Source organism: Culex quinquefasciatus, chromosome 1, assembly GCF_015732765.1.
Source record: "Culex quinquefasciatus strain JHB chromosome 1, VPISU_Cqui_1.0_pri_paternal, whole genome shotgun sequence".
Classification (NCBI taxonomy): Eukaryota; Metazoa; Arthropoda; class Insecta; order Diptera; family Culicidae; genus Culex; species Culex quinquefasciatus.
Window position 1 is genome coordinate 5,481,875 of NC_051861.1, and position 17,094 is coordinate 5,498,968.

The 17,094-nt window shown below is 43.5% G+C and overlaps 3 protein-coding genes across 4 annotated transcripts; 2 read left to right on the forward strand and 1 right to left on the reverse strand.

The window, feature by feature from the left end:
• Positions 1–28: 28 nt before the first annotated feature.
• LOC6040914 (probable tubulin polyglutamylase ttll-15) lies at positions 29–2,264 on the reverse strand. Its single transcript, XM_038249133.1, is given in 4 exon segments — positions 29–1,155; positions 1,158–1,809; positions 1,879–2,070; positions 2,129–2,264. Coding segments are annotated over 3 exon segments (1,641 nt in total). The 5' UTR covers positions 1,909–2,070; positions 2,129–2,264; the 3' UTR covers positions 29–196.
• A 635-nt stretch (positions 2,265–2,899) lies between these two features.
• Positions 2,900–4,117, forward strand: LOC6040915 (diphthine methyl ester synthase). The gene is made up of 2 exons (XM_001850191.2): positions 2,900–3,228; positions 3,284–4,117. Exons 1-2 carry the CDS (start codon positions 3,094–3,096, stop codon positions 4,052–4,054), a joined length of 906 nt encoding a protein of 301 aa, XP_001850243.1. The 5' UTR covers positions 2,900–3,093; the 3' UTR covers positions 4,055–4,117.
• A 2,249-nt stretch (positions 4,118–6,366) lies between these two features.
• LOC6040916 (titin) lies at positions 6,367–10,964 on the forward strand. 2 transcript variants are annotated; one of them, XM_038249043.1, is made up of 2 exons: positions 6,367–10,574; positions 10,639–10,753. In XM_038249043.1, coding segments are annotated over exons 1-2 (4,158 nt in total). In that variant the 5' UTR covers positions 6,367–6,417; the 3' UTR covers positions 10,640–10,753. The 2 variants fall into 2 exon arrangements, with proteins under 2 accessions (XP_038104971.1, XP_038104970.1); XM_038249042.1 differs by having other exon boundaries at positions 6,369–10,570; positions 10,639–10,964.
• Positions 10,965–17,094: the final 6,130 nt, after the last annotated feature.

Consider the following 17,094-nt stretch of genomic DNA (forward strand, 5'->3'; position numbering starts at 1 on the left):
TTCTCAATAAGTGACTTCTAGCTTCAAATTGGGGTAAAATCTTGCGTTTATTGTCTACATTGGCCTCCGCAAGTTAACTAGTGTTGCTACAAACTACTATTAAAACGTTCGCGTATACGAAATCCTTCACTACTGAAATAGTAATACTATGATTTAAGTACGTTGAGTGTTGATGAATGAGATTGCTACCCTCCCCCTAATAACAGTACGACGTGTCTATTTTGCACTTTTCATCGAACCAGCGACTCATCCACCGGTTTTTGGGACTCAGTTCCGCTTCGTCAACCCGTCGACTCTGGTCCGTTTTCGGCACTGGAAATATTCGCTTCATGTCTCCGCGGTTCAGATGTTCTCTGTAGGCTGAGTGCAGATCTTTCAGATCCGCACCATTGAGACAGCTTACACACAGACTGCATTCTTCCGGGGCACAGGATTCCAGACAGGGTGCTTCCGAGCAACGGTTCCCATCGGTAACTAGATTCTTCAGCGACGAAAGCATCGCCTCTGTCTCGGTGGACCGTTTGCGGAACGATTCCCGTCGCAAATCGGATCCAACGCCGACGAGACGGAGAAAGTTGTAAATTACCTGTTCGTACAGAAGACGGTTCGGCTTGAAGTGAGCAGACGAAAGATTTGGACTCATGTTGGCTTCCATGAGAAAAACTCGTAGCTGGTTGTCTACTACCAAATCGAACCGCATCATTTCGAAAAAGTTTCGTTTGCTAGCGTAACGTGGAAGAATCCCTGCTAGAAGCGGCTCTTTTTTGAGAATTGCCAGCCGAATTGCGTCTTCGACCTGTTCCCAGATTGTCGTAGGGTCGCGACCTGTACTACGAATGTACGCATCAAACGAGTCCTTCATGCCGTGTCCGAGCTTGGTGTAGAATGGGTTTAGAGCCGGAACGTCCCAAGTTGGCAGGTAATCATCACCGACGATGTATTTGTCTAGATTCTCCGCATCGAATGGAAAGTATTTGGAAGGACAGTATCTGAATAAAATGTCTCCTTTATAGATGTAAATACGTAAAGGGTCAATCGAAGTAATGACCGTGTAGACTCCAATGTCGAATTTATAGCCATCCACCAACAGAGGATCGTCAATGTACTCTTGAATGAAGGTTTCGTTGTTACTGAAATCAATTTCCTCTATCTTTTAATTTGGATATGTCGATGTTGGTTATTCTTTTGCACAAATCGCTTGCTTGGGTTTTCCTGCGCGTACTTCCTAAATTTCTCCTGTTCACTTGGCAACTTGAAGGCTTTTGGAATGTACTTGATGTCTGTTGTTGATAAATCTACCTTATTGGTTATAAATCCCGATCCTGGAAAGTGGTTCACTAGTTGGTGTGGCTTCAAGCGATACAGATCCAGCTTCCTGAACGGATAATCATGTGCCCACAGCAAATCCCAATCGTCCGTATCGTTACCGACGTGTTTAACGCCTAATCTATCGAGCACGTTCGTCACGTGTACCAAATGACCACCGGCGGGATTCCGTCCATATATCCAATATTTTGGTCGCTCTTCAACCTTGGTAACCACCCTTTCCACAGTTTTTACTTCCGGTTTACATGAAGCAACCTGCGCTTCGCTCTGCTCCCCAACCTGCAGAATGCTTGCAAACGCGTCCTTTGGAAGACATTGCGTCAGAGTAGCCGCGAGTACAGTAACGGTAAAGAACAGTATCTGGCCACGCTTCGTTCGCAGATCGTAGAAGCAGTTCAATTCTTCGACTGGTTGTGTAGTCTTTTCTTGAGATTCCTGTTTCTGCTGCGTTGTATCTTTTTCTAATTTGGGCGGTGATTCTGGCTACAATGATAACACAATGTTTGGTATCACTTTCAAACGGCTACTTTCGGTGGTATAGGTGCTAATTACCTTCTTTTTATCGAGTTTTCGCTTATCCATTGTGACGATTCTCTCCTAGGAGAGACAAATCAGGTTTAGTTGGAATGTAGGTCAAGCGTATGCACCTGGGACTTTTGTGACATGAATACTGATATGTACTTGGTTGGAAGTTGTTCGTTGCTTTGATATTGAGTATAATTGCTTCTAGATATATCACAGATTCTGAAAGTAATGACAAACAATTAGCCATTTTTGCTGATTTCAATGTGAAATCACTCACCATTCAGATATGCATCGTATAGCCCGTCGGGGATGCTGGAAGACGCAGCCCACTTGACGACGACCGACGCCCGTAGCTAACAGCGAATGAATGAATAATTAATGATGCCCCCTTCGTTTTGTTGTCAAACGTCACGAGCCAGTGAACATGGCCTGGTGCGAAGGCGCCACGATGGAAGACATTTTTGCGTGTAAGATTTCACCTTAAGCTCTAGTATTGTTTTTGGTGGTTCAAAATAAAAAAAAAATGATTTTTTATTTAAAATATTTTGTGGATGAAAAATGACCAAACTTCTAAAAAAAATCAAAAATTAATCACAGCGGCATCTGGGGTGAATCGGGACGCATGGGGGGACTTGCGACAGCTGTTTTAGCTTAGGTTTTAGCCGTGTTACTGCACAATATTAGGATATTTATGAATATTTTCGCAAGGATCAAACACAGAACAACAAAAGTTTTTTAAGTGTTCTTAAAACTATTGTCCCTATGCAAACAGTAGTCCCGATTCGTCCCAGTTGTACGCCCGGTACGCATACTAGATTTGGAGGCAACATCGACTTAGTACAGTTTGTGCTGTCATCGATCCTTTTTTGAGGAAAAATGGATAGAAAGTGTCCTTTTTTAAGGATAGTTCTGATTTTAAGTGTTGATAATATTTTCAAAATATTAAAATTATGAAATAACACTGAGAGCCACCCTGACGAAAGTGTTCATTTTGTCAACATAAAATCTGCGAACGCACCCCGTTCCGTCAAATGAACAATTTTGGCAACCCTGTTCAAAATCATAACAAAACAAAAACAACACGCGAAATTTCACGACCAAGCACGTGCGTTCGTGACTCCTTTCCTCTGTCGGCTGCCGGTTGGTTGTCCGTAACGGTTCTTCCCCCCCTTGGTACCCCCTGCGGAACAGAACCTGTAGTTTGTGCAGTTGTCGTTAATTGTGGAACTAACCGGCGACAGAATGTTCTACGTAATCGGGCTCGGGTTGGGCGACCCGAAGGACATCACGGTCAAGGGCCTGGAGATCGTGAAACGGTGCGAGCGGGTTTACCTGGAGTCGTACACGTCGATTCTGACCTGCGGCCAGGAGAAGTTGGTGAGTTGGATGGGGGTTTGGTGAAGGCATTTTTGAGTGAGTTCCAATTTTGCAGGAAGAGTTTTACGGACGGCCGTTGATCATCGCGGACCGGGAGTTGGTTGAGCAAGGTGCGGACGCGATTCTGGCCGGCGCCAACCAGTCCGAGATTGCGTTTTTGGTGGTGGGCGATCCGTTCGGGGCCACGACCCACACGGATCTGCTGTTGCGTGCCAAAGAGAAGGGCATTCCGTCCCGGGTGATCCACAATGCGTCCATCATGAACGCCGTCGGATGTTGCGGCCTGCAGCTGTACAGCTTCGGCGAAACGGTCTCCATTCCGTACTGGACCGACTCGTGGCAGCCGGATAGCTTTTTCGACAAGGTTCTGGCGAACGCGGACCGCGGCTCGCACACGCTCTGCTTGCTGGACATTCGCGTCAAGGAACCGACCCTGGAATCGCTCACGAAGAAGATCCGCCAGTATCAACCGCCGCGCTTCATGAGCTGTTCCGAGGCCGCCGATCAGCTGCTGAAGATCGTTCATCGTCGCCGGGAAAGTGGCGAGTCTTCCTGTCGGCTCAGCGATCGGAGCATCGTCGTTGGGCTGGCCCGAGTTGGCCACGAAACGCAGGTCATCAAGGCGTGCACGCTGCGCGAGATGCACCAGTTAGATCTGGGTCCTCCGCTGCACTCGCTGATCATTCCCGCGCCGGAAATGCACCCGCTGGAGGTCGAGTATCTTCAGCAGTTCTGCGACGACGACCTGCAAGCGCTGGTGAAGCGCGCCCTGGCGCCGCCCTCGACCATCTTCAAACTGGACGCCACGCTGTCCAGCAACTCCTGAAAGGGGTGAGTCGTCCCACGTTTTCCCATGATTCTTTATAAATAACAAGCGTACTAAAAGGAATACAACTCGTAACTCAAACTAAAGCAAAGAAAGCCCTCTCCTTTGACCCTGAAAGGTTATCCGGATGAGAAATTCCGTTATCGCCAAAGGTGGTCTCGTCTAGCCGAGCACTCCCCACCCAAAACGACTTGTTGGCACGACCCCGCCGAATTAAAATTTCCAATGAGATTTCCCTTTTTCGTCAAGTCCCAAAGTCAGCCCGGGTTCAAGGACGAAACAACTTCCAAGCTTTTCTTATCGCTTTCGCCATCCTGCCCCGCCTCTTTGCGCTGCAAGTCCCGACCATTCCTTGCGGTCAATGTTTCTCCGTTTCTTGCTTCATCATTTATTAGCGGCGGTCACTGCCATCCCCGAAATGATTCATTACGAACAGCCGTCCGCCCACCCACTTTCGTCAGTTTCCCACGAACCGAGTCCTGGCTCAACTGCGGTACAAAGTGAAGGAAAAGGAAACCGCTTTTTATTTCCATAATTTGATGGTGATGGTTTGATTGCCGGGAGCGCGCCGCACGCGGCTTCAGAGTTGGACATCAATGTCAGAAGAGAGAAAAATGCTTTTCGTCGAGCCTACGACAAACTGATTAAATCGCCGACATATTTATTTGATGGAGGAAAAATACAACGTAAAAGATAACATTTTGGTTTTCTGGTTTTCGAAAAGTACTCCAAATTTCCTACCGACTAAATGACGTACTCGTCGTCGTTTGTAGTTTTTGGTACGGTATGTCCACGCATCCTCGCTCCCCTGTGAATTCTGTAAAATTTGATCCATTTACAGCATACTCTCTGCGGCTAAAGCAACGCCGTAGGCCTGGCCGCTACAATCATGACTAGAAAAGATTTTTTGTCTATTATTGACTCTAGTTTATAACCTACATTAGGGATACCCATTCCCAACAGTCTAAGCGGGGATGTCTGAATGATGCTCGGTAATCCGGGGTATTCCTTGAAATCTAGTAAAACCAAGTACGCCAAACGGTAGAGCAGCTTTTTGTGAACATTTCTGTTTATTTGAATGTTACCAAAAGTTAGCCCAAATCCTTTTAAAAGCATTTTACAAAAATATTTCCAAAGTCTATTCTGGTCTGACGAGAATGCACTCGAGCCCACGCAATTTCTATTGCGTTACGTCATAAAAGAACACTCTCTCGCTCGTGTTTCGTCAGCCTTCGACGAGAATAGGTTAAACGTCAAGTGACTCGAGGTAATTGTTTTTTTTATAGCGCTTGCTAATTTATTAGTTGTTTCGAAATTATTTTTTAAGTGAATGGAAAAACCATGTTCAAATGAACATGTTGCCGGTAGTTCGAAGCAATTTCATATGTTAAGCGCGGTGAAAACGTTAGCGCAAGTGAAAAGATAGTGATGGCGACTTTCATTAAGCGGTTAAGGTCTCATCTTGCGTGTGGATGTGTGTACAATTAAGGTGATGAGAAATATAGAAATTTTGATCAAAAGTGCATTAAATTTGATATGTTTGGCCAGTAAATGGCATAAATTTGCGTGCTTACTCGAGGCGATGCTGTTGCTGGTAAGTTTATGGCTTAAACAGTTTTTTTAGCTTTAATCGAGCAACAAACGCTCCATATGCTGAAGATAAATTTTGGGTTAGAATAGGTATATTTCCCCTACAACTTTTTTTTTTTTCAATAGTTCAACAACAACATCTGATGCAAAATGGAGATTTTCCGCTCCTTCTAGGTTTTACAGCGTGACGTCACGAGCGCACACGCATACACATTTTTACGTGCAAAAATGTAAACAGTGCAGCCAAGCTGTCAAATTTCTAACCATAAAATCGCCTCGGCGTAAAACCTAATAAAACTTAAAAAAAAGGTCCTTTTTGGTTCTTTTCAGAACCGATTGATAAAATCGTGCGTAACTACCTCAAACAGAACAGAGGACATGGCCTACTAACCATCCCCCGAACATGTCATTCCCACACCCCTTAAATCATGCGTGTTCATGTACCACGCGGCCCGGAGGTCGCCTACCCAGCATATTGACCTCGGACCCGGTTAATTTTACTTTCCTTTTCCAATTATCGAATGTGACGGTATTTTGCATCCCGCGCTCCTTCACTACCTCTGCCATGTCACTACTAATTGCTGCCAGCGAAAGTGACCAGCAGCAGGTTCATGCATAAACATACCGGAGGGACAACCCCCGAAAACGGTTTGTTTACGTTCTCGCGTAACCTTGGCAACGCCCAACCAGGGGCCGTAAAACCCTTGAAACTTAATGAGCCCGTCCGGGTTGCAGCCTGGTGGGGGGAACGGTCGAGTTACCTTTGGGTCTCCATGGCCAACTTGAACCCTGGTTGCCGTGTTTTATCGATTGGCCGAATCAAGCATATCATTATCGTACGACCCGAGAGCACCGTGGAAAACTTGACTCTTGAAAAGCGCTTCGAGGTTGGCCACATTCTCGTGCCGCGTTCCGACCAGAGTGGAAGTGCCGAAAAGAGGATGCCCATCACGACGACGCCCAAGGTGCCGGACGGCCTGCCGGAGCTGATGCGCGGTTTGGCCAAGAGTGTTATCAAGGAGAATCCGGACAATATCTACGTCCACGCGGCGGAGTACTTTGAGAATTTGATCCGCGAACGGGACGGTGAGCTGGACAAGGGTTACGGCAGCTTCAGCGCGTACAAGGTGTATTCGGACTACAAGGACAAGTGCCGCGAGAAGGGCGTTCCGGTGAAGGCTGTGAGTGACGGCGATGATGATGATAGTGGCGGAAGTGCATCGGCAGCGGCTCGTGGCCGGAGACGGAAACGCGTAAGAAAGCAGGGTTCGAAGGATTCGGGGAAGAGCGTCGAGAAGGAGGACGTTCCGGGTTCGGCAAGTTCCGGTGGGGGAGGTGAAAATCTGTCCTCGATCAAAGAGGACGCACCGCTGACGGAAAAGACAGTCGAAGAGGAACCCATCAAGGTGGAAAAGCGCAAAGTGGTGCAAACTGCGCTGAGCAAGGCAATTAGTATCGATTCGGAAGCTGCGGCAAACGCCGTATCGACCGTTCTGGAAGACACCGTGCTAGACTCGGATGAAGCTGACCGGGAAGCCGAGGAACCGCTGGAAGAAGCGGCAGAGTGGGTAAAATTGAAACAACCCATAAACTGTGAAGATCTCAGTTCGTATCCGGTGGAAGATTACGGTTCGGCACCGAGTACTGCGGAAGTTGTCGGAGATGTTGTAGGTGACGGTGAACATGTCGTGGAAGACGCTCCACCAACCGAAGAAACAGACGAGAAGAACTCGGATGAAGTTGATCTAACCGTAAGCGAGAAGCCGGAAGTCGAAGAACCCGTTGTGAATGGTTCGGTTGAAGCTGACGTGGAATCGCCTAAAAAGATGTCTGAGGAACAGCTAGAAGAAGAAGGTATCGACACCGTCGATGCCGAAAACAACGAAGAAATCGCCATCCAGCCTAGAATGGAAACAGAAAATGAGGATGAGGTGCCGGATATGCCGGAAGTTCCCACGGAAGATCCTGGTGTTCAGGCAGATGCAGAAGAGACTGCTCAAGAAGATGCTGAAACTCCTATTTCAGATGAAAATCTGACAGAAAACGTCGAAAATGGCGCAGCAAATGAGGATCCGCAGCCCGAAAACCAAGACAGCTCACACGAGAAAAAAAATGAAGACGGACCGAACTCTGAAAACAATTCCCCACAGAAATCAGAAGAACAAGAATCGTCTGAGCCTGCAAAGCAGGAATCTCAAACCGAAGAAAATCCAAAGTCAGACGAAGGTTCTCCAGAACAGTCAAACTCCATTGAAGAAGCTCAACTAGATACCAACGCAAAGGAATCATCGCTGGAGAAGTCAGAACCGGAAGCTAACGGCAACGAAGAGCAAGCTGAGGAACTAGAAGAACCAGCGTCCGCAAGTTCACCGAAGAAGTTGGCATCAGTAGACGAAATTCAGACATCAAACCAGAGTGATGCTCCTGGACCGGAAACCGAGTCTCCTATGAAAGCTGGATCGATTGATGCAGAAGTGGAAGCGACTGTGTCGGATGAAAATCAAAAGACTCAGTCGGGAAGTGGTTCTTCACAAAAGTCGGCATCAATTGAAGAAACAAACGAACCAGTCGAAGGAACAGCCGATGCTGCTGCAATGGATGGAGACCAAATATCGGATAAGGACGCACAACTAGCCTCGGGAAGTGCTTCTCCAGTAAAGCCAGCATCAATCGACGAACATCAGCAATCCAAAGAACAAGCCACACCACCTCCAGAAAGTGAGAAAACTGGCTCGATCGACGCAACAAATGAATCAGTTGGAGAAAATCAAGCTGAACAGGATTCAAATACCAACCAGGACGATATACCCGCTACAGAAAGCGGATCCATTGATGCAGCAGCGAATGAAGAAAGCCCCGAAGACGTTCAGGTTTCAGCTTCGCAAGAGGATGAGAAACAGCAAGAGGATGAATCAAGCCAGTCCCCGAAAAAATCGGCATCGATTGAAGAAGCCAACAAACCGACTTCAGAGGACCAGGTTACTCAAGATGACGAAGAACCAGCTGAAGGAAGTAGTTCACCGAAGAAGTCTGCGTCAGTGGAAGACCAAGAAACGTCTGAACCAGCAAAGCAGGATTCGCAAAACGAAGAACCTCAAACAGAGGATAATCCAAAGTCAGGCGAAGGCTCCCCGGAAAAATCCGGCTCCATCGAGGACCCCGCACCGGAAACCAACTCGAAGGAATCGTCGCTGGAAAAGACGGAATCGGAGCCCAACGTCAGCGGTGAGCAATCGAAAGAATCCTCCGCGAAAGAGTCCGAAGGGGATGCGACCGCTTCGAAGCAGGACGGCGCTTCGGAGGAAGCTGGTGAGATATCGATCGGAAGCCGGATGGGCGCGGAAGATGAGAATGACGAGCAAGAGGGGTCACCGGAGCCGTCGGCTCCGCCTTCGGACGCGGTTGACGACAACAATTCGGAAACCGTGGAATGTGAATCTAAAAACGATGAAGATAAAGCTGAAGGCTCCAAGCAGAACTCAGTGGAAGATGAAGGTTCCAAGGAAGAGGCGGTAGAGGAACCTTGTATCCAACGACAAGTGTCTCCATCGACGTCGAAGCCGCTCAGCAAGAATCATAGTACCGACCTGGAGGAAATCAAGAAGGTCGACCTGGCTTCGTTCAGCAAAGATTCAGCGGAAGCGTTGTTTTATTCGTTGAAGCAAACCGAGCTGGCAAACGAGGAAGCTCCCAAAAAGGACGGACAGCAAGAGGACGACGACGATGCGGACGTTGTTTTGGGGGAAGAAGAAGCAGCTCCGGCTCCCATCAGTCGGCAGCTTTCGAAGCGCAGCTTTACCGATGATTTTTTAGAGAAGGGCCCCATCACTGAGGAAGCGCCGAAGCAAGCTGAAGGTGATGGGGTGGCCGAGAACGATGAGCAGTTTGACCCGATGATGATCGCTACGGTGCGTAACCAGCAGCTGCAGGAGCAACTGCACTCGAGGGATGATACGAGTTTGGTGGGTTCGACGCAGCGGAAGACTCCGATACGTAGGAGTATGACGGAACGGGCGGATCTGGTGAAGCAGGATTCAAACTACGTGGATTTGCGAAAGTACGATCCGGATTACGTACAGGAAGAGGACGATTTCGATGGGTATTACATTGGAAACATTAGGAACAAAATTCTGGCTAGTTCGGTGTCCGTGGCGGATTCCGATGACTTTGATCCGAGACAGTCGCAGGAGATGATTGATGATAACAACGTCCGGACGGCACTGGAAACGATTGCTTCAACAGACACGGAATCGACGCTGCCATCGCAGATAACGGTTCAGGCAAACAGAGGATTTTTGAAGAATACCTCGTCCAACATCCCGTACGCTTCGTTCGGGAACAACGCAATAGATCAGTCGCTGGATGACTTCATTGAGCGTGAGGAGCAGAATAAGGAAGCGGAAGAGCAGGCAGCAGCTTCGAAGATCCAGCGATCGTATCGACAGTTCCGCTCAAACAAAAAGAAGCTACTGCGAGACTACCACAGTACGATGCAGACCTGCACGGAGGATCAATCGAGTGAGAGTCTCGAGGAGTACCCAAACAACATCATCAAGATCAAGGTTGACCCTAAACAACCGGAAGCAAAGGAAGGAGAAGAAAGTGAAAACAATTCGATTGAAGACGGTCGTGCCGAGAACCGTCGTCGACCGATGTACAGCTTGAACATCGACGAGTACGATACAGCTGCCCGCAGGATGACACTGACTCGTGGAGTGGCCATGCAGCGTACATCGACGCCAGAGGAAGATTCCGGCAAGTCGGACAACAAAAAGTCGCCACCGTTGACGTCAAGTGAGCCGGAAACTAAAGTTGCGGAAGGCAGCACGATCTCGACCAGCGGACCGTCATCAACGGAGGATAAGAAGGAGGGAGGAAGCTCGAGTGACGAAAAGGAGAACAAGGACACCGGTTCGTCCAAATCAAGTTAGTAAGGGTTTGCTGTGGGTGGTGCCGGGGTTGACGATTGCTTTGACTTTTTTCCTTTTTTGCAGACGACGGTTCCAAGGTGGAAGTGACCAAGGCCCGTCCGCTGAGTGATAGCCGGAAGCACACTTCGCTGGACGCCCAGAAGCTGTTTATTGCACGTCAGCGCACCATGCCGGTGCAGATTGACGCATCCGTCATCCGAGTGCTGCCAAAGCACATGAGAAAACGGAACAAGAGTGCCGGTATGGTTAGGAAGTAGGAGGCGGTGGGTAGTTCCTGCACAAGTTTGACGTTTCTATCTCAAAGTTCTAACCTTATTCTTGTCGTTGTCACTGTGAGATTTGTAAGCAATAACACTAGTAGCATTTAACGAATAAAATTTGGATATCCATCTCGGGTTCTTCAATCTCAATTCCAAAAGAAACCATTTAGAGACAATGACGGCCATCGCTAAATCGACGCTAATTATCATGGTTGCTGCGATTCGCAACCACGTGGTAGGGGAAATTCTCGTATCTTTGGCAGGTTAAGCTCTCGCTCCTAACTCCATCCAATTTGCTGATTTTCACTATTTAAACAACTTATTTTGCAAAACTTTTGATAGAAACTTGCTTGCTCACTTCTTATTAAGCTATTTATCACTCGATTTCAGTTGAAAACGCTTTTAATTAGCTTTAATTGAATGTCAATGTTCTGACCTGCCAACATTAGAGGCACGCTGGAATTAGATGCTGTTCCCCTAATTGGTTCCGTCTGTCACACGGCTCAGAGGCCCTTCGCGGTCGCGCAGCTGCTTTATTTATTTTGGTTCCCGTTGATTTGTTGTTTACGCGAAAGCCGTTGCCAACTGTCGAACGTGTAAGCAACATTTTTATGATTTTAAAATATTGTTGTCTCCTTGGCGTTCGTCGGTATGTCTGCGTAAAAATTGGTTGTTTGCAAATAAAAAATTGCGGCATTGCTTTTCTGCGCTTTTGCGTGTTTATTTTCACATTTTTGTTTTGCAAATATTACGCGGTCCGTGGTCGGCAGTTGGCCATCTGGATCAACTTTTGTCTGGGAATCCTGGCCGGATGATTGCGTAGGATCCGGAAATATGCGATTTCGCATTAAAACTGCTTAACCTTTGCAGCGATTGCCGTTCAAGAGCCAAACGACATGCGACACCTAGTGTTGAGTAACAGAACAGAGCGAAGAATGTCGATTGAAATTTCCGCCCTTTGAGGTTATGTATGCGAATTCTGTTTTGTTAAATTCCAGCGTTCAAAACAACTTTTGAGCAAAAATTCGAGCTGATACTTTGTTAACTTTTGATGCTCTATCATTTTAAACAATATTATTTTTTCAAAAATTTTTTTTTCAATTTTTTTGTTTATTGCGTTAATTTGTAGAGGGCAAAGTTTACACTCGTACTACTTGAATTTTTTCCTCAAAAGTTGTTCTAAGAGCTGTAAATTCAATTTTAAGTTTGCATTCCTATGTAACCGAACAGTGAAAATTTGAATCGTCATTCTTCGATGCTTTGCGCCATCTGTCGGAATTTTTGAGCTTTTAATCGCGAATACCAGGGCCCCGGCGATGCCCTGATATAAGCTACCGAACAACATTGGCAATATGGCGTCGTTTGTTTACCAACATGAGATTGTTTGTGGATGAACAAAAAAATCGTTTTTTATAAAATTTTCTATAATCGTTGTGTACTAATTTTGATGTCATACATAATAAACTAAATTTCGTTAAATTCTAAAACAGAAAATATATTTTTTTTAATTCAAACCGCTTTCTTCGCGATTCTAAGCAAGATTACGCAACTAATCATCGTGCCTTTAGTTTATCTTTAGTTTCTTAACCGGTTTGCTTTAGTTTGTTGTTTAAATTTTGAAATTTAGCATAAATTATGATAAGTTGCTAAATTTCCAACATCAGCCATGTGCAACAATTTCCATTTCCAGGGTTGTAACGGACGGCGCGGATCGCGCGGATTTGGCGCGGATTTGCTGACTAATTTTGCTCAGGCGCGGATTTCGCGCGGATGGCAATTTTGATGAATAAATAGATAAATAGATAAAATTACTTTCAAGTTATTAAGAAAAATAATATCAAGAATAACGAGAATTTGTTTTTTTTTCGTTGAGTGCAATTCCAATTTCTTATTAATAGATTTTTTTCTGAAAATGTTTGTTTGTATTTTCTTAATAAGAACCGTCGAAAAATTAAGATGAAGATTATGTAGAGATTATTTTTTAAATGTACGGCTGAGAATTTCTTAAATAAAATTATTACTACACTTAACTCATTTCTTAATATATCCGGCTCTGGATATTTAATTTCTTTTGAGTTTTGAGTAATGTTTTTTTTTAACCTTATTTATTTTTAATTTTATAGTGGATATATTCAATTTGCCTTTGGATTTTAGATGGGATTTACCCGTAGAAATATTTTTCTAAATTTAAACATTCTTGGCGAAAAATAAAAAGATCAGAACATTAAAAAAAATAATTCTCCATCATTCAAATTTCAAAAATTCGAAATAGTTAAAAAAAATTAAAATTCCTATTAAAACAAATTTCGAATTTCTAAAATCGTAATTTAAAAATTCCAAAACTCCAAAAACCTAAAAAATCGAAAATTCAAAATTTAAAGAAAAATGCAAATTAAAAAATTAAAAAAATCTAAATTTGAAACTAAAAAATATTAAATTTAAAACCATTTTGCAAACAAAAAATAAATGGAAATATTAAAAATCTCAAATAAAACATAAATTCTTAAATTCTAAAATTCCGAAATTCCGAAATTCCAAAATTCCGAAATTCCGAAATTCCGAAATTCTGAAATTCCGAAATTCCGAAATTCCGAAATTCCGAAATTCCGAAATTCCGAAATTCCGAAATTCTTAAATTCTTCAATTCTTAAATTCTTAAATCCTTAAATTCTTAAATTCTTAAATTCTTAAATTCTTAAATTCTTAAATTCTTAAATTCTTAAATTCTTAAATTCTTAAATTCTTAAATTCTTAAATTCTTAAATTCTTAAATTCTTAAATTCTTAAATTCTTAAATTCTTAAATTTTTAAATGCTTAAATTCTTAAATTCTTAAATTCTTAAATTCATAAATTCTTACTTTCTTAAATTCTTAAATTCTTAAATTTTCAGAAGAAAATATTTCAAATGTTGGAAATGCAATTTGTTTCGGAATAAAATTTTAGTGAGGAATTTGGAATACAATCTGTATTAAAATTTATAGATTTTGAATTTTTAGAATTTCTAATTCCGCTATATATAGCGGAATTAAAAGGAACAACTCGTCTCTTTGTATTCACAGTAATGCATTCTGCTAAAACGCTCAACCAAACCACAATAATATTCAATCATATTAAAATTTTAGATTTTGTTTTACTGAGCTCATATTTTTGAAGTTAATTTTCATTTATGAGATTTTTAAATTTTGTTTACATTGGTTTATAATTTTCTATTTGCAGGCCAAGTGCGAATGATGCTGATGATACCTCTTCAGTTGACGCTCAGGCGAGGAACATCCTGGAAGGAGCGTCACTGACTACGTCCGTAGTCCTGTTAGATCATACTTGATCAAGACAGTATAGCTTTGGTTCCTTGCAAGTGTCCTATTTTCTTACCTCCACGTTGGCTTGGTATTCATGATGACCTAGCTGGTGGCCTGTGGAAACGGATCGTAAACCTTGACCACCGCGGGTCAAAGTCGAGACGGCTAAAAGAAAGGGGCGCGACAATGTGGGAAAGGGAAGTAATTTGTGATTGTAGACGGTATTGTTTTGATTCGCAGTATGTTGAGTCAACTGCTGTGGATGTACCTGAAACATCGCACAACGGGATTTCTCTTCTTTCCATTTCATCTACCACCTATCTTCTGTTTATTTTGTTTCACTGATTTTCTAACGCGGCTCTGTTTACTATCCTCCATTTGATTTCGATTTTACTCATTTGATTCTCTTATTTCTCAACGCTTTTTCACTCTATTTTACCAATTGATGCTGCTGTAACATACTTTCTGCTTTCCCTGCTTTCCCCCTTCCCAATCAATCAATCAATCAATCAATCCTTAATTTGGCAGTCAATTTTGTTTATCATGTGCCTTTTCTTTATTTGTCTATTTGAATAATTCAATATTCATTTTGGGCCAATATTCAAATTTGGGCCTATAAATTGCCCTCAATACAATCTAAGCTTGTTTTTAACTCTATTTATTAATTATTGTTAATTTCTTTATCTACTTCATAAATTACTATCTTTCTTTTACTATTGATTCTTCAAATAGTATATTTCTTTCACTGTCCATTGTTTTCAATCTTTACCCTTTTCTTCAAACAAATGAGGTTCGAGCCCTTACTCATTTTTTTGGAGTGATCAAAGAATTAACACAAATATTACTATTGTACTTTTGAAAAACTTTTATAAAATGCTTAGGACCAAAATTGTAACAAAACACCGCGACAAAAGAAATAGCAACATAAAAACACGACTCAACACTAGGAAAGATTTCAGGAGAAAACAAAACACAGTAAAATAACAACTAGTTTTTGAATTCAAACTAAAAATAAAACAGTTTTTGCTTTAATGAAAATTGATAGGCACACTATAAATGGTTAGGCGCTTATACTTACATCAAACCCTACGTAATGTACCACCCCCGGCCGAGTTAAAATGCGTAACCGGAAAAGAAGGTGTGCATGCCTGGCACGAACACTCAAAGCGTGTTCTAGCGTGCTGCTCGTACTGACTCAGAGCAAGGGTGAGATGTAGGTGTAAGGGCAGTGCGTGTTCGTTGGGAACCTAGTGCATAAGATCGGTCAAGGCCCGTTCTTACACTGAAAATTGCGAATTGCGAATTGCGAATTGGTTTATAATTTTCTATTTTGTTTATATTGGTCAAAATTATTGTAGTGTCCCTCTGATTTGCAAAAAGATTTTTTTTTTGTTGACACTTTTCTTGATGTCTCTTGAGGTATTTTTTAAAAGGATTTTTTGCTTTCATTCCTTCAAACATAAAACGAGTTTCATATTTTTAATAAAATACTTTCTTTATTAGTTTTTTCTTTGGAAATAACATTTCTTGAATGTTGGTCCCAATTTTTTTCATATGGCGCGGATTTCGCGCGGATTGAGGTTTCGGTCGGCGCGGATTTGGCGCGGATTTTTTTTCGACTTTCCCGTAACAACCCTGCATTTCACCCGTGCGGGAAACCGATAATGGGGTAATTCATGCGTTCCAGACTGTCAAAATTCCAAAACGTCACGCGAATCTTCGGTTCTCCGCTTTTGTTCCTGTATGACGTTTCGAGGCGAGGCCCTGGCGAATACGCTCGACTTGGTTAATTTTGACAGTTTGTTAATTTTTACGTTACCTCAATGTTGACTGACCTTGGCGAATCAAGGCCGTAAAACATTGAGGTATCGTTAACTGTCAAAAGCGCACGCACTGTGAAACTGCCAACCAGTGATGCTCAAAACACTATTTAGTGAAATTCGTGTCACCAGGTCACGCTGCATTGTCCACTAGAAAAAGGTTGATGTATTTTAAAGACCACTTTCGACGACAGTAGGTGTCAAGGAAATTTATGGAAACTCGTATATCACTAACCTTATTCTGCCCCAAAAGACCCATTAAAACTCCCGCTCGATTAAGCAAAGGTGCTGAAAAGACTCAACATTTTCTTGTTTTGCAAGTTGAGATGTTTTCTCCCACCGGCCATATTTATTTACTCCCGACGGACGTGACCCGCCACCAGCGTAGGAGCCGGCCTGCCACCATCAACGGTATCCGTTTTCATATATTTATTCTCACACAAAGGGAAAATCCATGCATCCATGTCACACAGATAATCGAGTCGAGCTCATTAACGACATCTTTACGGCGGGTTTCACGCTAAATTGATCGCGAACGAAAGTCGCGGCGTTGTCGTGGCTTGCTGCGTGATACACACAGCTATACACTGTTTGTGTTTGTGCTCTTTACGGCTTGCTTTGTTTTTCCTAAGAGAGCGATAAATAAATATTTTAACGTGATCACGTCGCTTGCGTGCGCGCGGATAAATCAAAACAAACCAAACCCGGCTTATTTATGGACTCTCGGTTCACGCACAGACAAACGGACGGGATAGTCGGTTGGCGAATGACAGTTGCTCACCTTTGTCGGTTCGTTGCTTTGATTCCGCGCAAGGTTGGTATTGCTAAAGGTGACATTCTGGTCGATTTGTCTCTGCTGATGGATCCAGATTTCATTGAGGACTGTTTTATGACGAAGATACTTCCGTTTTTGGCATCGGAAAAGATCGCGGTGGAAAAGTCGGTGACGTTCGCCACACCCGCGCATCGGCACTTCCCGCATAGACTGACGATAAAGACCATCGTAGGCAATTCAAAATCATAGATTGTCAAACAGTGTTGGCAAGTAGTTGCAAGTTTGTCTGGAATTCGCGTCTATGTTTTAAGTGCTGCAGGGTAGAGTCAATTACGCACTAGAGAAATGATCTTTAAATAGCCGG

Excerpts from the sequence above, each read along its gene's own strand:
- LOC6040915 (XM_001850191.2), top strand. The coding sequence starts at position 3,094 with ATGTTCTACGTAATCGGGCTCGGGTTGGGCGACCCGAAGGACATCACG. Across the intron at positions 3,229-3,283 it reads CCTGCGGCCAGGAGAAGTTG|GAAGAGTTTTACGGACGGCC; the intron begins GTGAGTTGGATG and ends CCAATTTTGCAG.
- LOC6040916 (XM_038249042.1), top strand. The coding sequence starts at position 6,418 with ATGGCCAACTTGAACCCTGGTTGCCGTGTTTTATCGATTGGCCGAATC. Across the intron at positions 10,571-10,638 it reads CACCGGTTCGTCCAAATCAA|ACGACGGTTCCAAGGTGGAA; the intron begins GTTAGTAAGGGT and ends CCTTTTTTGCAG.